At 43.5% G+C, this 19,093-nt stretch overlaps 1 protein-coding gene across 2 annotated transcripts; it reads right to left on the bottom strand.

The window, feature by feature from the left end:
• Nucleotides 1–220: 220 nt before the first annotated feature.
• Nucleotides 221–18,789, bottom strand: fam107b (family with sequence similarity 107 member B). 2 transcript variants are annotated; one of them, XM_069711096.1, is made up of 4 exons: nt 18,640–18,789; nt 5,354–5,525; nt 1,934–2,090; nt 221–1,726 (listed from the first exon to the last, which is right to left on the bottom strand). In XM_069711096.1, the coding sequence occupies exons 2-4, from the start codon at nt 5,479–5,481 to the stop codon at nt 1,607–1,609; spliced, it is 405 nt and encodes a 134-aa protein (XP_069567197.1). In that variant the 5' UTR covers nt 5,482–5,525; nt 18,640–18,789; the 3' UTR covers nt 221–1,606. The 2 variants fall into 2 exon arrangements, with proteins under 2 accessions (XP_069567197.1, XP_069567196.1); XM_069711095.1 differs by lacking the exon at nt 18,640–18,789 and adding an exon at nt 6,339–6,532.
• Between the last annotated feature and the right edge of the window lie 304 nt (nt 18,790–19,093).

Below are 19,093 nucleotides of genomic sequence, written 5' to 3'. Positions count from 1 at the left end.
ATGCTGAACACATGACATCTACTGAGTAAAATCAACATTAGTTCCAGACTAAATAAACTGAGTTTATCGCAGCGATGACTTGATAGGCGTACCGCCTTGCTATTATTTTTGCATCACATTTCATTTAGAAAAAACAAGAGTGGCATCAGTTCAGTAAAAAACAAAACAAAAAAAATCCACAGAGTCAAGTAGCACACTGTGAATAAATAAATCAAAAGTGTTAAAATTTAAATTACATTTATTTAAAAGAAGATTCTGGAGAGTAACACAGGGTTATGTGTTATGTATCTGCTTCTTCCCATGATAATAAACAATCATCTCTTAGTGATCCACAAACCAGAATGTTAGACCCATATTATTGTGTGATAATTAAATAACCACTGATTGTGCACTTTAACATCCAAACGTTATCACGGTTGCTCACACCGGGAGACCATTTTGGATGATTTGAAAGGTGAAACACTTGAGTTGTTTTGCAGTGATAAAAGTTCTAGGAGGCTTATCAGAGCTGTTTAAGGATTCATGCTGATATTCCTAGAACTACCGATCAATAAAATCCTTTACAGCAGGTGGCCTACATGTGTACACTTTTAATTGGACTCCCAAAGCCTTTGTTCATAAAAGCACACGGAGACTAATCACACTGCTCAAGGCTTCTTCTTATTGACCAACCTAACAAAAACTTAAATTATTTTATTTAGTAACACTTTTATTCATACAAAACAACAGAATATATAAAGAAAAGTCACTCTCATGCCTGGGAGTTCTACTATTGCTCAAAATTGCATTAGCTGAGGAAATGGCATGTTTAGAACAACAACAATAAAGCAAACTTGAGTATTTCACACAACCACACACTCCCTTTGTCCTGTTCTGGCTTCATATACTATGCTGTAAAAGAAACTAAAATACAGAATGACTAAAAGTGTCCTCCCCTATACCTGGGCTAAAAGCTACAAACATAAATAACAAAAGCACATTTGTTTGGCTTTTACATTACACAGCTTCAAGAGTCCATCCAGTGTCCACTTTTCCTTTTTTGATTCTGAAAGTAAGAATAATAATAAAAAAATAATAATAATTAAAAAAAAAAAATTAAAAAAAAAACCCAACAACAATGACAACACCGATAACAGTAAGTAGAAATGACAGCTTTCTGTGGAGAAAGGAGTGAAAACAGAGGGGATGAAAACTCCTGTGTGTGTGTGTGTGTGTTTGGTTGCTTCTCCATCAGAGCTCATTGGAAGCTTGCTCGTCTGTGCTGAAAAGCACGCAACATGTAACATGTCTGCGTGAGGTCCCTCCTGCGGGGGTGCCGTGTGCTGCTGGGTGGGTGTGAGTGCTGGCACTTGCACGTTGTAGGCAGATGGAGGGGGGCGGAGGGGGAGAGGGGGGGGGGATCTTTAGTCTGTAAAGTCTCTCTCCTCACTGCAGGAAGGAACAGCTAGGTTGGGAAAGCCAGGAAGTTCATCTTGGACCACGGTCAGGTCGCCACCGTGTACCACAGAAACAACACACTCTCTCGGCTGAACACACAATCCCGACGCCCTCTGTGCTCACAAACATGTGCGCGCAGTCAGCTCGACCCAGGCACCCCTGCTGGTCTTTAGGTGGTTCGTTCCTCCTCGTCGGTCTCCTGCTTGGTCCTGCGCAGGTTGCTTTTCATCTTCACAAACTCGGGGGTGTTCTCCTGCTCCTCCTCAATTTTATGTTGCTCCAGTTCCTGCTGCAGTCGTAAAAACATCATAAAATTCACAGTTAACAAAGTTAAATCAGAAGCGATAGTCTTTTTTAAAAGCAACATATATAAACTGGATAGTCCAAATAAAAGGTATTAGTGATTCAGATATAGTAAAAAAAAAATTAAAAAATAAATAAATTACCATCTACAGTATTACTATCTGCATTAGTAATTGTTTAAGCGAAACCCTACCTGCTCTAGTTTCTGTTGTCTTTTCATGAGCTCGATCTCCAGGTCGCTCCTCTTTTTGTGGGCTTCCTGCTCCTCCTTCTGAGCCTTGAGGACTTGCTCCCTCTTTCTCTTCTCTAGAACCTTCTGGAGTTCAGGTTTGTTCTGAGGAGCCAGACCCCTGTGCAGAATCAATCAGTGAAACAGCATGTTACTACAAGACGGTTTAATGAACAACTTCCAGACACACGTTATGACACAGCAGAGCCCCATTCACAGGGAAATTGGTTTACATACTCATGCGTAACAGATGATGACAATGACCTCATTTTGGTTTGACATGCAGATCTGTATTAGATGTTCTGGATTAAACATGTCAATCATGTATGAGGAAAGTTTTGATTTTGAGCCAATCAGATTGCTCCAGATTTACTAATCTGCATACATGATGGTTACCAGCACTGAAACTGACTTTGGAAAAGTGGGTTAAAACCATAGGCCTCTTCTTCTTTCCCTCTTTGCTTTCCACGTTTTAAAAACAATTCCAGAACATCAAAGCATTTCTTAAACTATGTGCAAATACATTCCTCACATGAAGGCTGTCTTAAGTCACGAAGAAACCAGTGGTACTGTTACACAACTGCCCAAGTTTGTGCAGCAAAATTCAAAGGGAGGATAGAGACATCTCAGTAAAGTGTGACTGTCTGTTTTCAAAGAGCAGCAAAAATACCAACTGTTATGTCATGCTCCAAACTCCTCCAAATTACGAGACACAAAGGTGGGGGCTGAAGATGAGACAGGGGTAAAGGAGTGCTTAAGACAGAGGGGAACAGGGAATGGTTGGAGTCAGCTGTAAAAGCCAAAAACAAATAAACAGCAAAGCCCACAAAGGATTAAGGGCACAATAAAGTACCACACATGAAAAAAAAAAAAAAAAAAAAAATTCAAGAGCAGCAAAAAGATTGAGACTGTGCTCGGCAAAAATCCAAATCCCCACGCCCTTCATTCATTTAATTTAAAAACCCTATGATCCGGATTACTTGACTCTGCTTGTGGTCTCTGATTTTTCTTTTGCCGTGACAGATCTTAGTCTGCCCAAGAAACACGGCGTGCCTACCTGAGTGCAGTTCAGCAGCAACAAAGCTGTAATTAAATGCATTATTAAATCCTGAAGATTACATAACCCAGCTCACAATGCTCCAAGATGCAGTGGGAGTTAATTTACAACAAGGCGCTACTTTACTGAAAGTCACTGCTGCAGTTAAATGCACTGTTTCCACGTCAGTGAGGGTCTTATGAAAGCACCTGGTGAGCCGCAGATGCGACTGGGTCAGCCTGGTTTTGAGCAAAAGGGAGGAGGTCGAGGTCACTGGGAGCAATAAGGCAGGCTATAAAGATGCTGACTTTGCTGTTCTCTTATGCTGGGCAGCGTTTACATAATGACTGACCTTCCAATCCTCCACGACCCCCCCGCCACCTTCCCACAAGTGCACAACCTCCAGCAGACTGGGAGGAATGTGTACATCCCACACATCAGTACCTCCATCTGATCCAATGCTTCACCAGTCTTGGTGGCAGAATTTCTGAAATTCCTCTCCATGTGTGCCCGTAGTGTGTGTGTGTGTGTGTGTGTGTGTGTGTGTGTGTGTGTGTGTGTGTGTGTGTGTGTGTGTGTGTGTGTGTGTGTGTGTGTGTGTGTGTGTGTGTGTGTGTGTGTGTGTGCGTGTGTGTGCATGTGTAGGAAGGGTCATTGCAGCGAAGGTAGCACAGGCAGAAAAAGGCCCTCAGCCAGACACTGTTTTGTAATCTTGCTTACATAATGTGTTTTTTTTTTCCTTCCTCCATCCATCCCTGCATGCATCCATCCATTCATCCATCCACCCACCAGCCCCACCCCTCCCTGTTATCATCACTGTGACTAATCTACTATGCAGGCAAGCTCTCTGTACCTCAGTTAGTGACAAAAAGCCCTATCAAAACAAGTTTATCCCCCCTCTCCCTAAACCCCCCCCAGATACTTCCTCTGTCTAGATGACTAGAAACCATTTTCTGCAGCATTTACAACCTAAAAATTCTTTTTTTTTCTTTTCTTTCTTCCTTTATTAAATTTCTTCCTGGCCAGTTTCCCCATCATTCTTTAACACTCTGCTTTTATCATTACAAAAGGCATCTCACTCTTTGACCCGTTCTAAGACAGAGCATCGCTGCTGTGCCGTAACAGCTGTCAACATCATGCGTGTTTACATGCCTATTAATAGTTCAGGCACAAAGCTGCTGGCATTCCATGTTAAAAAAAACATACAATCAATTCATGCTAATAGGGTGATCACAGACCCCAGTGTGCATTCGCACGCGCACGCGCACGCACACACACACACACACACACACACACACACACACACACACACACACACACACACACACACACACACACACACACACACACACACACACACACACACCGATGCCCACACAGACTGAAGGCTGAATGAAATCCTCTGTCATATGATCCAGTATTAATATCAGGAGCCAGGCCAGCTTCATCCTGTGCAGTATATGTGACTTTTACATAACCGATTTTTGACAAACTAATGCACTCTGGGTTTTATATAATATCGGCCATTAAAGTTTTATATGCTGAGCTTTACATATTACTGCTGCCGGAGGTTAAAAGGACCACTGAAGTCAACCACGGTGACACAGTGCAGAAGCAGAAGTGCAGTCTGCACGGATACAGGACCAGTTAGAAGAAAGTAGCAGGATCACAGCATTAACTCATCCTCTATTAGAGGAGATGGAACTAAATTAGCCTGGATCTTTTTATTTTTTTTATTTAATAATTTTTTTTTTGTATATATAGTTTGTGTGTGTGTGCGTGTGAATTTATTCACTACTCTTCTTTTTTTCTTATTATTTATCTTACTTTATGTATACATATTTGTACATTTTATCTTAATGTGTGCACTTGTTTGTGTTTCTTTGCTGCTGTAACAACTCAATTTGTGACACTGTGGGATTAATAAAGTCCATGTCTAAGTCAAGTCAAAGTCGAAGTCTGGACTCTGTACTGATTTCTTCTGTCTAACCTGGTTAAATAGGGGTAAACAAGGAGATGATGACGATGACCTAGAGACTGTTTTTGTTTTGGTTGAGTTTTACCACTCAATAAATTAATAAACCTTTAACTGTCTGGTCATGTACTGCACGTGAAGAAATGTCAGTTAGTGCTTTATTATATTCCCAATTACATACTTGGAGTGCAGCCATTTTTGTTTAACACTGATCTGGTTTAATTATGTGCCATAAACTATGATAAAACAATTGTCCGATAAGAATAATCTCCTCTTTAAAAATAACTACGTGTTTAGCAGGAAACAAGATAAGAGGGGCATGAAGAAGAACCATTAGAGACAGACTGAAGGTGTATTTGTTCTGCCTCCTGACCTCTTCTGGTTCATGAGCAGCTCTCTGTGCATGTCCTGGTGGTTACGGGAGCTCTTGACCGGGTTGATCAGCTTCTTGGGTTTGATGAGCTCATCACAGTCTCCCTCCAGGTAGTCTGGTTCCGCCATGACACTCCTCCCTGGTGACAGCGACAGACCAGGATCACACGGATCTGAATTGACAGAAAAAAAAAAACACGAAAGAGACTTTTATTTAACCACTTCTGGGAGAGAAATTTGAATGTAGAAAACAAAGACATGTATTTGCCCCTGCTGTGACTGAAATCCCAGTGCGTTACAAAGACCAATGGTTTATTTCTCGGAGATTGCACTCCTTTCGAACCCTGAATTGAACGTGCCCGATCCTCTAACATGAGCAGAGTTTTGGAGTCGTCTCTGTTGTGATGAAGGGAATTACGTAATTGCCCCACCCCGATTAAAGAGGAACATTTCATCCTGCCGTCAGATGATATAAAAACCATATGCAGAGACACATCGGGACAGCACAGAGCCACACGAAACGGCACGGAAATATCCCCAAGGCTGCTGATGCGCAGTTAACCCAGGGTTCACTAGTTGTCTGCGACTTCCAGATATCAGTCACGTATCCTTTGGCCGTTTTATGCAGTTTGAGACGTCTGCATTTCACACGTGCGAGTGTGGAAAACCCACATTTTTTATTACCAACTCAAAAACTGTTTACAGGCGTTAAATTTAAAAAAAAAAGAAGTGAGCAATAGCTGTGATTTACTGAACGTTTAAGCAATAACCCATTATCAAATCCCAGCGCACATACAGAAGCACAATGAATAACTTTTATGGCAGCTACTGTTCACCAGAATTGAATCCGAATCCACGCGCTCTACTTCAAAGAATGACTGATCGGGAACTCCCTCTGAAACATTATGTAAACTGAAAAACAGTTTAGTTCTTCACTTTTATTTGCTGCTACAAAATGCATGAAATTGCATCTCGGATTAACTCACCCAGCAGATGGGGAAACACGGGGTATCTGAACATCGTCGCCATCTCTGCTCTTTTGAGTCGGAAGGTATTTTTCCAGCAAAATCTATTGAAGCGCGCTGTCCTGTTTATCAGTGTGTTGCAGAGCCTCGTGTAAGAGAGCTGCTTTGTCCTGCACAGTTGTCTGCTATACTGAGCTGGTTGGGATTCAAAGTCTGTTTTATAGCAAGGCATATGTACACACACTCCCCCTCGCTCTCTCTCGCTCTCTCTCTCTTTGTTCCCTCCCTCACCTAGTCTGTCCCACTCATTTTCACTGTGCATCTCTACCAGTTTAACACTATTTTTTTTCCCTCCTGTGAATAAACAAATTCTTTGCTTCGTGGAACTTTATGGTATACCTATCTTGCCAGTGTAAGAATTTTGACTTTGTGGAACGTAGTTTTGAAATAAAGAGCAAAATAGTCAAATCATCATCCATTAAATAACCTGTTTACTGCAATATTAGCTAACAAAGTCATGCACAGTCTCCCACAGTCTGACTCAGATGTATAAAAAAAAAAAAAAATCACATTGCTCATAGTTGTGATTTTAACGCGTTGCTTGGTTACAAGTCTCTCCTTTCAGTGGTTGATAAGGACAGACTGAAAACAACGAGGGAGGTTTTGGACCTTCAGCGGGCCAATCACAATCACTCCCACCAAAGATGCATCACACTGCACGTGCGAGACTCAGTGGTGGGGGGGGAGCGTGTCCTCAGAATCAAAACACACTCGAAGGACTGGTGTAATGAGTGGAAGACACCACTAGAGGTCGATACTTTAGCATCCCACAAACCATGTCAGTTACATAACAAAGAAGCCGAAGCTAAACACTGTGTGCAGAACAAAGAGAGAGAAATGTCACATAATAAATACCTTTGATGAAAAATGTTGATAAAGGAAAGTATTGCTTTTTCAACTGATTATGATGGCTGTATGTAATCCCTTCTAATCTCAGATTAATACATTTTAAAAATTGTGTTTACTACTAGTAGCCATCACAAATCTTACTATCTATCAACAAATTTGGAGAAAAAAAAAAAAAAAAAAGATCACTCGTAAATAACGACATTTCTGGGTCACATTTGGAAAAGAAAATATTCATTAATGGGTTACTGAGGATAAGACATTTGACTAGTTTACAAGTTGTTTTTTTTATGTATGATTATATCACTGCCTATAATGTTGTTCAGAACATAGCAGTCCCAGCACATTTAATGACGCAGTCGGGATATGGCGACACTGTTTGTAAATGTGAGGTGGCAGCGATGGGCAGAGCAGCTTGCGGCTGTAATCAGGAGCTGCGTGTGAGACTGCACGTGCTGCGGACATCAAAGGTAGTTTCTGTTAATGCTGGGGAGCAGGGGTGGAGGAACTTACAGACTGGCAGTGTTGTCAAAGTGTCCATTGGTTTAACACATCTGTGCCTACTTCCTGTGTGCCCCAGGGGAGAGGGGAAGTAACATGGGGAGTTCAAAAGGGACCTGCAACCTCAAATTGGAGCACTGCTTAAAAAGCCAGCCTCATCACTGGTAGTTTTACATGTTTCATTTTACACCCCTTCTGGTTTCCCTTAAAAGCCATATAGATAGCATGTTTAACTATCAGTTAAAACCAACACCTAAAGAGCAATATCAGCTTACACGTTCTAGCGACGGTCAGATAAAGACGAGCATTTTGTGCCTCAAATATAAAATGTCTTTGCATCTGTGGGTTTCAAAACTGTACAATACTGTGACAAACAGCCATTTCAACACATACAGTGGATCCCGTGTTCATATTTGCACATTCAATTTCATCACTTCTTTTTGCCAAACCATGTATGATGTAAGCACTGCTCTAAGCAGATGTGGACAACAGTACACATTTTTTAGGACAACACTTATAGCACTTACAGGAAATCTATTAAAACACTTTGTTTTAGTGGTTTTGGAGACACAACCTCACCACAGAGACAACAGGCAAGCACAGAACAAACACACCAATAATGAGCCTCCCAAAAGACCATTCTCAAAGATGTCCATGAAAAAGGGCGCAGCATTTAGATGATTCAAAATGTCCAATAAAGTTGGTGAAAACAATTGAAACGAAAAGAGAAAAACTGGGTCAGAAGAGAGTCTCAGAAAACAGAAAAGGGAATTAGCGGAAGAAATCCTACCCTCTGTTCACTCTCCTCCTGTCATCCTCATGACCTGTGTTTGAGTGTGATCGCACATACTGTGAAAGTTTTGAACAGGAAATATCAAATCAATTCTGAGGAAAAATGGCAACAGTGAGTCCTGTAGAAATTTCAAAACTACACACATACGTTTATAATGACGTTCATCATCCTAACACGCCTGCTTTCTTTTCACAGTATGAAATTAAAATGACAACATGTGTGGCAGGTTTTTTTTTTTTTTTTTTAGTTGAGTAAGTAATTCAAATGAACGTGTTTGCAAAAGTAACTGTGTGTGAAAACGTACCCCACGGTGGCAGGTTGCATTAAAGCTGATAGAATCTCAAAAGGGTAGAGTGGCTGCACTGTGCCAAGTGACTGCATCATCGTGCCCAGCTCTGCTATATGAGCCAACAGGCACACAGACTTGCCTTCATAATACAGACTAATTTTTTAATTTTCACTGAGTTGCCATGGGAGATCTGCCAACACCCACACTTCATTTAGTGACACAGCACTCAGAAGCAGGACGTAAATGATACCAACTCTGACTGGAGAGCACTGACAAGACTTTCAACCACCAAAACAATATCCTCAAAAGCCATATCCATCCATCAATCATCTATATCAGTTTACTCCTTAACAGGGTCACCAGAGCCAACCCCAACTGACACTGGGCGAAAGCGGGGGATGCCGTAGACAGGTCGCCGGTCCATCAGAGGGCCAACACAGAATTTAGAATCTCCAATTAACTTTGCACTCATGGTTTTGTACTGCGGGAGGAAGCCGGAGCACACAAGCTCCACAGAGAAAGGCCCCATTTGACCAGCAGGTTCAAACCCAGACTCTTAGACTAGTGCCAACGACTGCACCACCAGGCCGCTAACCGTTAACTTGATCATAATCAATAGTTTTATACCAACAATGGATCAAATAACTATGTAGGCCATGATGTGAAAAGTGTTGCTTGCAGTGATAAGCCCAAAGACATCACAGACTCTGTAGTTTACTTAGGTTCTACATACTTTATAGCCTCTTTCATTCCACTGCTTTTGGTTTCCAGTCTGCACTTTTACCCCTCATGCTTGTACACAATACCATGCATGTCCATCTCTAAAATTTTTTTTTTTTTTTAAATCCATGCATGAAAACCACTCTTTCTGATCTAACCCTAGAAGAGGAGCGCAGATGGTTAGTTTGATGAGGGATGGGGAGGAGAACCCTAATTGGCCAGACAAACAATACTCTGGATACGGCAGGAAAGACAAACAATTACAATAATTGGATTGTTGCTGACATGAAGAGGAAGAAAGAAATTGGCATATATATCTATGTTAAGATCATGTGCAAGATGGAGAAACAGGGTTAAATAAAAAAATAACAGGACATAGAGCACCGAATACTGAATAATGACATGGTTCAGCTCCTCATGAGTCACGAGTGGCCTTCTTCCTGCCGCAGCCTTCAAGAAAGAGAAAATGAAGGCAAGGAGAGCAGCTGGTGTCCTGATGCACCATCTGACCCCTCAGTTCTCGTCTAAAGGTACAGGCACAAACAGGACAGACCGTCCAAAGATCTGCACAGGGTGGGGTGGGACCGAACACTGTCATTGGTTATGAACACATGGCTGACCACGCCCACGACATCATCTGTGAGCAGGGATTTGTTTTTCACAATACCCTGCAAAGAAGGTGCACACAAAAAAGGATTGATCAGCATTTTACTATCCAGTTTTGATCTAAGCTGGGACACATGTACCATGAAAATAGGATTTTTAATTCAGTCCAGTACAGTCCCATTAAAGAAAGCAACCCTATTAAAGTCCTGATTGTTTAAGAATGCAAGCATTTGCATGTTTTTTTTTATATTAGAAATTGTTTTGGGAAAAGATTAAAAAAAAAAGAAGCTAAGCAAAGTTTAATATTTTTTTTTTTTTATCCTAAATATGTGTAAAAGTAGAAAACAAAACAAGATCAGCCGACTTTGAATCAGACACGTTATATATGTTCATGGCCAGAAAAAGAAAATCCCTGAAACTAAATTTTACCGCATTGATCTCTGCTCCTACATTCTCTCCCTTGTCCCATATAGTCCCTCTCATTCTCATGTCTTTGGCCAGATCCCGTCTCTTCCACTCACAGATGGGAGGTCCACCCCTCAGGGGAAATTGCGTCATCAATACCCCTAGAGCAACCCCCACACTTCATTCTCACACTCACGTGCGCACACGCACGCACGCACGCACGCACACACACACACACACACACACACACACACGCTTTCCCCCCTGGCTGCGTGTTACAAGCTGGACCGATCCGGGTGTGCATCTCCTAGCTTTTCTGTTAATGAAGCGGCCATTGAGCCACAGCTAGAGAAGGCCCTAATTAAAACACAGAGATAGATGGACTTTTAACTGGCAGTTGGGGGGTGGGGGGAGGGGGCTAGAGACAAGTGACTAAAAAAAGTGAAAGGGAATCAGAGAGTTAAGGGCCCAGCAGTGACGGTGACATCATTTCCAGAAAAGGCTCCACGTGCGTACATGCTCATTTACAAGCATACCCCCATGACAGCACATAAATCATGGTGGGAAGAAGCATGTTCATTCACTTAGACGTACAAACACATTCAAGTCACCCGAGACTAAAAAATAGCCCACATACCCACAGTATTTGTTTTTCACCTTGTAATGAAAGCAAATACTGTGGTTAGGCCAAATAATCGGAAGGCAAAATACTGAGTACAAATGGCACACGGTTTCCTCAGGAAATAATGATGGTACAACGTAATTCAAAAAGAAAATCAGCCAATAAGATAAGACAAAACACGTGCACCCTAAATGACACTCAAACATATTTCTGCCTGTACACAATGCAAATGCAAAGTCCCACTCTCAAAATTGCTACTAGTTTAGACTTATCGTAAATTTATAGTTAGTCCCCCTTGACGGGAGTGAGTCATCTTATTCAACTATATTTTGACCACACATACATCCAGTATTCGTAGCAGTTGGCTGAAGAGGACTGAAGTATGAGATGATCTGAAGGACAAAGAAAGAAAGAAAGAAAGAAAGAGGGAAAATGGTTCCTCAGATGTACTCTAAGGGAGATTTGGGGGGGGGTTGAGATCTGTTTTGCATTTCCTGCCTCGGAGTCAGGGTCTAGAGCAAAAACAGAAGAGGAGCTGGGGAATTCTGGGTACCTCATCATGTACTGATCTCCGAAAGCATCCGCCTTGCTCCCACAATACAATAATGTCACTAGGGAGATGCCGGGGTATGGGAATTTAGGGTTCACAAAGCACAGATGCACAAACATGCAGAAACACCCACACAAGAAGACGATGAAGTGCATCACGTTACCAAGGCAGTGTGTCTGTGGATGTTTAAAACTGTGAAGTCATTTCGAAAGTAGCAGGCGGCTCTGTAGACTGTTGTGATTTCTCATCACTCTGGCAACCCAGTGCTAACTGCAAAAACATAGGTTTTGTTTGTCCTCACATCCAGTTTGAATAATATCATTAACTTTTTTTTCTTTACTGGACTTGGACTGATAAATATAGCATAAATATCCCTGTAATCTTTGCTGTAATTTAAGGAACTGTGTCACCATTTCCAAGTTTTTCCACTAGAAAGCCATGAAAAGCAACACACACACACACCTATAAAATGAGCCCTTTAGGGGATATATTGTTCACATTTCTTTCAAAACAATTGTTTGCTTCATATGTTACGTTCATATGTCTCAAACATTATTTTCTATCACATCTTCTCAGGATAACCATATGCATTTGAGGAATATTACGCTCTTCAGGAATCAGGGCTCTAAATAACAACTGAAGACGAGGAAGTGATAAATTAAAGTTTTAAGTATCACTCCACACCAAAGCCTTTGTTGAACAACAGACATTGGGATTTTGAACAACAGGCCAAAATAGAGGAACCTTCACGCCTCTACTTCACCTCTGTGTTTGGCGCGAGGAAGTTCTTGTTCTCCATTTTAAAAAGTGAAATACTGAGACGATTTTTCCCTTTGGAACTGATCACACGTGCAATGATAATGTAATTTTGGAGTGGGATTGAAATCACAGTGTCGAAAATGTTTGTCTCTTGTGGCTCCATCTGCATTACCTTCAATACCCCTTTTTGTGTCTTTTAGTTCTTGAATAATCACAGTTTGGTCTTGTTTGATGACAATAAGCTTCTATATGCATCTTATAAAAGTGAAATATATGCAAGTATAAAGTCGGTTATTGTGTCCTAATGTAATCGGATAAAGCAGCCGGTTTTAAAATGACATGACTAACTGATGCGGTTTTATTGTTAGGATGATGTTATTAAGAAAAGCACAGTTTAATCATGTTTGGCGCTGATCTCGGCCTTTGAAATGGAACATGCCTGGTTTGACAGTTTGTGTCCAGCAATGACTGAAGTTGTCTCGTGGTAGCCCATGCACAGCCCTGCTGCCACTCGGCATGAGCCCCGGGGTGAGGCAGATTACAGAGTGAATGGGCCGGACTGAAAAGGCACAGACACCACTTTGAGTCACGCTGCGGGAATGTGATGAAACTGCACAGTGATTATTGCTTTGGCCACACAACAGCATACGCATGTACGGACACACGCACACGCACAGACAGAGACCTAGACATACTGTATATCCAAATACTGACATCTTTGAGTGAGAAGCATTTGGATGCGCCGTATGTTCCTCGTAGTCTGAGATCCTCAGACAAAAAAAAACCCCAACTTGTATCTGTTCTGGAGACACGTTTAAAAACTAAGGATGACAAAGCTTTTTCCGTCAGAGTCCCCAAGTTATGGAACGAGCTGCCTGAGGAATTAAAGTCTGCAGTCAGTGACATCTGTTAAGTCTCTTGTTAAAACCTACTTTTATAGGAGAGCCTTTGCTGTTTTGAGTTGATTTTAGCGATCATTTCTTATTTCTTTTATACCCTGTTTTAATTTGTTTTTAATTCACTTTAATGGTTGTTTTAAATGGTCATTGTGTTGTTAAGACTTGTTAGAATTCACTTGTTGTTTTGTTTTAATGGCTAATTCTGTAAAGCACTTTGTAACTGATGTTCAAAAAAGTGCTATACAAATAAAGTTGATTATTATTATTATTATTATTATGATGATGATGATGATGATGATGTGCACTTTTCTTTCAACGGTGAAAATCAAAGCGCTGACTCAAATCAAATTCAGAACACATGTCCTGAATAACTGGTAAGGGGGTACAGTTTGGGGTCACACCTGTCAGTCAAATACAAAAGGCTGGCCTATACCCTTTCACAACTGGTCCCAACACATGGTCCTGTATGTATATGTGAAGACCTGATGAGAACAGGTGGACTGAGACAGATGAAGAGCAGAACAAATGCACAGGATCCAGACAGTTATGCTACACAGACACACCCAGAGAGGGCAGATTATTCACTGGACACATGTACATTTCATGTGGCTCCTCCTTACTGGGATGTAAACATGTGTCCATACGCTGCACATTCCTCACACACATCGCTGTTTAAAATGCAATTCCAACATCTGTCTCTTTGGTGGCATAAAAGCCATGGAGCAAAAGAAAAAGCCGTTTTGTCTGTCTAAGCAGTGTGAAGTGCCGTGTAGTCATAAAGGAAGAGTCTTTGTTATGGCTCTGCTGTCTGTTCCAGTTCCAGATTCAAAGCTTTGTGCTTCACTGCTGTTTTTCCTCTCATGGAGCAGAGTCACGCCCCTCCTCACCATCTACTGGCTGAGCCCAGCTGGGATCGCAAATCTCATTGGCTGGAGGGCACACCAGGGAGCATTTGGGAGGATCTCCTTTGTTTACATGCCAGGAGAGAAAACCCCAATAACAACTGTTACCTTGAGCAACCAGACAATCTTTCAGTTAGCCAGACAGACCGCACAGGGGTGCAAGCTGCCTGTGTGAGCACACACATACACAGAGAGTGAGGTAAGCAGGTGTCCAAAAACAGCCCAAATGGAAAGGCTTTGTTCTCTGGGATACTATGCTTGGCATGACACAAAATATATGGTAGAGACGTGCACATTTTTAGTTCGGACAGAAGGGAGTCAAGTGGTTTCATTGTCTGATGAAACTTTCCAAAGCCGGTTTGGATATACATCCTGAAAGCCAAGTTTGGTTGAGGTTGTAACAGAAAGAAGTGAGTCTGCTCTTCTCCGGGTGCATGTTCCTGTTTGTGTTTGTAATAAGACAGGATCATATATCTTGATAGTGGCTTACAAGGAACTTAATCCAATACATGCAGCTCAGACTCCCAATCTCACTACACTTCAGCCTAACAAGCCGCAAGGAGGAAGGCCCCCCCCCCCCCCCCCCCCCCCCCCCCCCCCCCCCCCCCCCCCCCCCCCCCCCCCCCCCCCCCCCCCCCCCCCCCCCCCCCCCCCCCCCCCCCCCCCCCCCCCCCCCCCCCCCCCCCCCCCCCCCCCCCCCCCCCCCCCCCCCCCCCCCCCCCCCCCCCCCCCCCCCCCCCCCCCCCCCCCCCCCCCCCCCCCCCCCCCCCCCCCCCCCCCCCCCCCCCCCCCCCCCCCCCCCCCCCCCCCCCCCCCCCCCCCCCCCCCCCCCCCCCCCCCCCCCCCCCCCCCCCCCCCCCCCCCCCCCCCCCCCCCCCCCCCCCCCCCCCCCCCCCCCCCCCCCCCCCCCCCCCCCCCCCCCCCCCCCCCCCCCCCCCCCCCCCCCCCCCCCCCCCCCCCCCCCCCCCCCCCCCCCCCCCCCCCCCCCCCCCCCCCCCCCCCCCCCCCCCCCCCCCCCCCCCCCCCCCCCCCCCCCCCCCCCCCCCCCCCCCCCCCCCCCCCCCCCCCCCCCCCCCCGTCTGCGTGTGCCATCCATTCTCCAAGGCTACGCAAAGTGGTCAGCACAGTAATGGAGCTTTATTGTGATTGAAGCTCCAGCATAACAGCAGGAAAATCAATGGGATTCTGTGAGTAGCCGAGTCCCTGTGTAGGTGTGTGCAAACTGGTCTCTGCTTTAGTCTTTTGTACGCATATCTTATCTCTCTTTCATGAGTGAATCAACATCAAGTCCAGAGCTTGCTCAAACAAGCCTTTCTTTGCGTGTAGGAATTTTATATAAATACACACACACACACACACACACACACACACACACACACACACACACACACACACACACACACACACACACACACACAATCAGGATACGTATTGCCTGAAGCATGACAATCTAAATCGATGGCAACAAATACAGAGCACAGTGTAAACAGATCCTTTGTCCTGACGCAGGATTCAGTGATTGCATCACTGGTGTTTGTATTGCATCACAATATTTCACTCTGCCTCTATGAAGGGGGGGGGGGGGCAATCATACACCAAGTGTCTGCAAAACACTGTCAAACGAGATCAAAGTAGCCATCTAAAACATTTTATAAGGAACAGATTTAATGAAAGTCTGTTTTTTTTCCTTGTGATGGTAATGGATATAAAGCAGAAAATTGTGATATTGTAAATAATGACACTAAAGAGGGATGTGTATCTTTAACAAACTACTACTTATGAAGTTTAGGGGAAAGTAACTAGAATGAGTAAACAGACTACAGTCATATTTTACTACAGGAAACTTTTTGGAAAAGCTGAATTTAATTTTGTTTTGTCAATTCAGTGAGTAGATGATGCTCTAAAGTACTCAACATGTATCACAGCTGCTGTGTACATTCTTGATTAGATATTTCCTGATTTAAGTCAAAACTTTGTGCCGACTTGGCGTGTACTGCTTTGTGTGCCGAGACAACACCAAGCACTGCTGTATTTGAGAAGTTTTGTTTTTGCCAAATTAATTGTTAAAAACAAAATGGTCCCTATTGAATAAAATAGCACTTTTCTGACATCAGTATCAAAAGACATTTTTGCATTGTAACATTGGTAAAGTTTTAAACAACAACCAGCACTGAGGTTAAAACTTTTAGTAGTGGAAAAATGAGGGGGGAAAAAAACAAAAAAACTGCACTCATAAAAGTGTCCAACAGGCAGGAACTGGACAGAACGGAGATGTGTTTGGTGAAACCCACGAGGAGTCCACTCTCAGCAGACACCCTCTGAAACCCCTCTTTGTTTACACGGCTCATTACCAAGAAAAAGACTTAAAAACATTTTGCTACAAGGTAGCCTTTCACCGCCAGCGGACAAAATGTCAAAAGCTCTCAGAGCCTGGTCGTCAAACGCACACAGAAAACACTGTCTCGTGCAGTGCGGGTCTTAAGGATCAGTGTACTCTGCTGAGTAATGCAGATTTGGTGCCCACAGCCAGACCAGCAGGGCTGTGGGAGATAATAATATCTGTCAACACGCATAAGGCAGCCTGTTATAACGCTCTCCAACTCGCAGCTATTTCTGACCTAAATACCTTGATTTTCTTGAGCACAGTTTGACTCCTCAACATCGACCCTAATTCAGTAATGGTACATCGGAGAAACGTACCAGAACCATTAATGAACATTTGCCATTGTAGAAGGGAAACTCGGACATTTCATTCACATATTTAAATTCCTTTGAGCTCAATAATAATGGAGCAGACAGCCTTTCAGTTATAACACCCACCCCACACATATACACACACACACACTGACAGCATCAGCCCCTAACGGGAAACCGAAGACAGACCGAGAGAGACAGAGAGAGAGAGACCTAGTAAGAGCAAGAGGGGAGAGAGAAGAGGGAAGGAGGGGGTTCAAAGATCAGAAAACAGATGTAAATCGTTTAGCAACCTCCCCTCCAAATGACTAACACATGTGCGAGGACTTTCCCCTCCCTACACACACCAGCACCAAAACTCTTTTGAAAGCTGTGCATCTAGACAGTTTAACATACTCATTTATACCACCTGCTTTTGTCACATTTCCCATCACTGGAGCACATCTGATGACCGAGAGTCAAACTACTTCACTTCAAAAGCCTGCCGCTGCCAGTCTTCCTCCACCCAGAAAACACACACACACACACACACACACACACACACACACACACACACACACACACACACACACACACACACACACACACACACACACACACACACACACACACACACACACACACACTTAAATGACCCTCTGGCTCCTTTTGGGTTTAGCCCTGTTTGTTTAATGTCTTGTTAAAGTTTGATAGAAAGCAATAAGCTGCTGTGAAAAAGTTTGAGATTTGCAGACCTGTTGCCAGTTTGAAAAAAAAAAAAAAAGAAAGACAAAAGACACACACAAACACACACCACTTCACATGACAGCTGATCTCTCTGCCTGATGACAGCACAGGCCAGTTTGTCAGCTCTGACCGAAGCCATGTGCTTTGACACACAAGGCAGCAGTCATTGTCATGCTATTACACACACAGTCTGACTCACACCAAATGAATTCGGATAGGATCATCCACAACATGTGGTCTCTCTCTCTCTCGAGCTGTTTGTCTCACAAATAGGTCTCATTTTAAGAGTAAAGAGTCCATTATTACTTGTAGGCAAGAAAAACAGGGGAAACAAAAAAAAAAACCAACAGACAACTCTTTAGTCACAGATTGTAAACTCCTCTGAGACAAACATGTGATTTTGAAATGTGACATAAAAACAAGAGGGAGTCCATATTTTAGTAGACTGTGCAGAAATGCTGCCAAATGTAACGTTATATGTAAGCCTTACGTTGAAGTCCTCATAACGTCCTCTCTGAATACCACAGATAAACCAAGAACAATACACGTTTTCTTCCACAATTCTTTCCCCGAAGTATCAACTGCCAGGAATATGATTAGCCTGCCGCTCTAAAAGAAACTGTAACTGTTTTCGGTACATGCTGAACAACAACCTCAACGTGTTCCTTCTCCACTGTCCCGTCGGCTACAGAGGTGCGCTGCAACAAAAGGAGACAATGAAACAAGAGTTTGTATTTTGCAATCTCATCCTCTCACTCCTCGGTCTGTTCTTCTACTCGTTACTTTGCTGTTTTTAAAACCCAAACGTGCCGCTTCGTGCCGACGGGGATCCGGCAGAGACACTTAACGCGCTGCTTTTTGTTTGTGAAACAACCTCGCGGAAAAATGCACGAGCTCCAGACGCACAAATACACACACACACACACACACATACGCACATGCACACCTACCTCAAAGTCGAACCCGACGCGACTTATCCAAGTCAAGTTGTTCAGTATCTAAAATGGCAAAGTGGTTCAGGCCACATCAGTGCGTCTCCGAATCACTTCTTGGGGTTGAGGTGTGTCTCCTTTTAGAAACTGTTCAATGGCTCTGGGTCGCGCGCACACACGCACACACACTCAGTCAGGACCCATAGAAAATGTAAATTTAAACTGGGTGGGAGGGGTGGCGTGACGTCACTAGACGACTCCGCCCCCTCCTCTTTCTTCATCTGCTCGCTGGAGGAGATGAGTGGGGGACTCCTCGAGCTCAGGGCGGGGCGTAAAAAGCAGCGCGCGCGCACCCTCAACCACGCGCACACAAAGGAACGGTACATTTGAGACTTTTCTGAGGTTTCTTACTGAAGAAGTATGTGATAAGTGACCTTATTAGAGGTATCTTGTGTATTTTTTTTTTCTGTAA

The sequence above is a fragment of the Brachyistius frenatus genome, unplaced genomic scaffold (genome assembly GCF_029030835.1).
Source record: "Brachyistius frenatus isolate BFR_SWC_R1_liver_20210118 unplaced genomic scaffold, ASM2903083v1 Contig_97, whole genome shotgun sequence".
NCBI lineage: Eukaryota > Metazoa > Chordata > Actinopteri > Embiotocidae > Brachyistius > Brachyistius frenatus.
Note: the sequence above shows the minus strand (reverse complement) of the source record. Positions and strands in the feature narration are given on the sequence as shown.

What these genes read in the sequence shown, in the direction of transcription:
- fam107b (XM_069711095.1), bottom strand. Translation starts at nt 6,381, where the DNA reads ATGGCGACGATGTTCAGATACCCCGTGTTTCCCCATCTGCTGG. An exon ending in CTGCTCATGAACCAGAAGAG is followed by an intron (nt 2,091 to 5,353) that starts GTCAGGAGGCAG and finishes GATTCTGCACAG; the next exon opens with GGGTCTGGCTCCTCAGAACA. An exon ending in GACAACAGAAACTAGAGCAG is followed by an intron (nt 1,727 to 1,933) that starts GTAGGGTTTCGC and finishes TTACGACTGCAG; the next exon opens with CAGGAACTGGAGCAACATAA.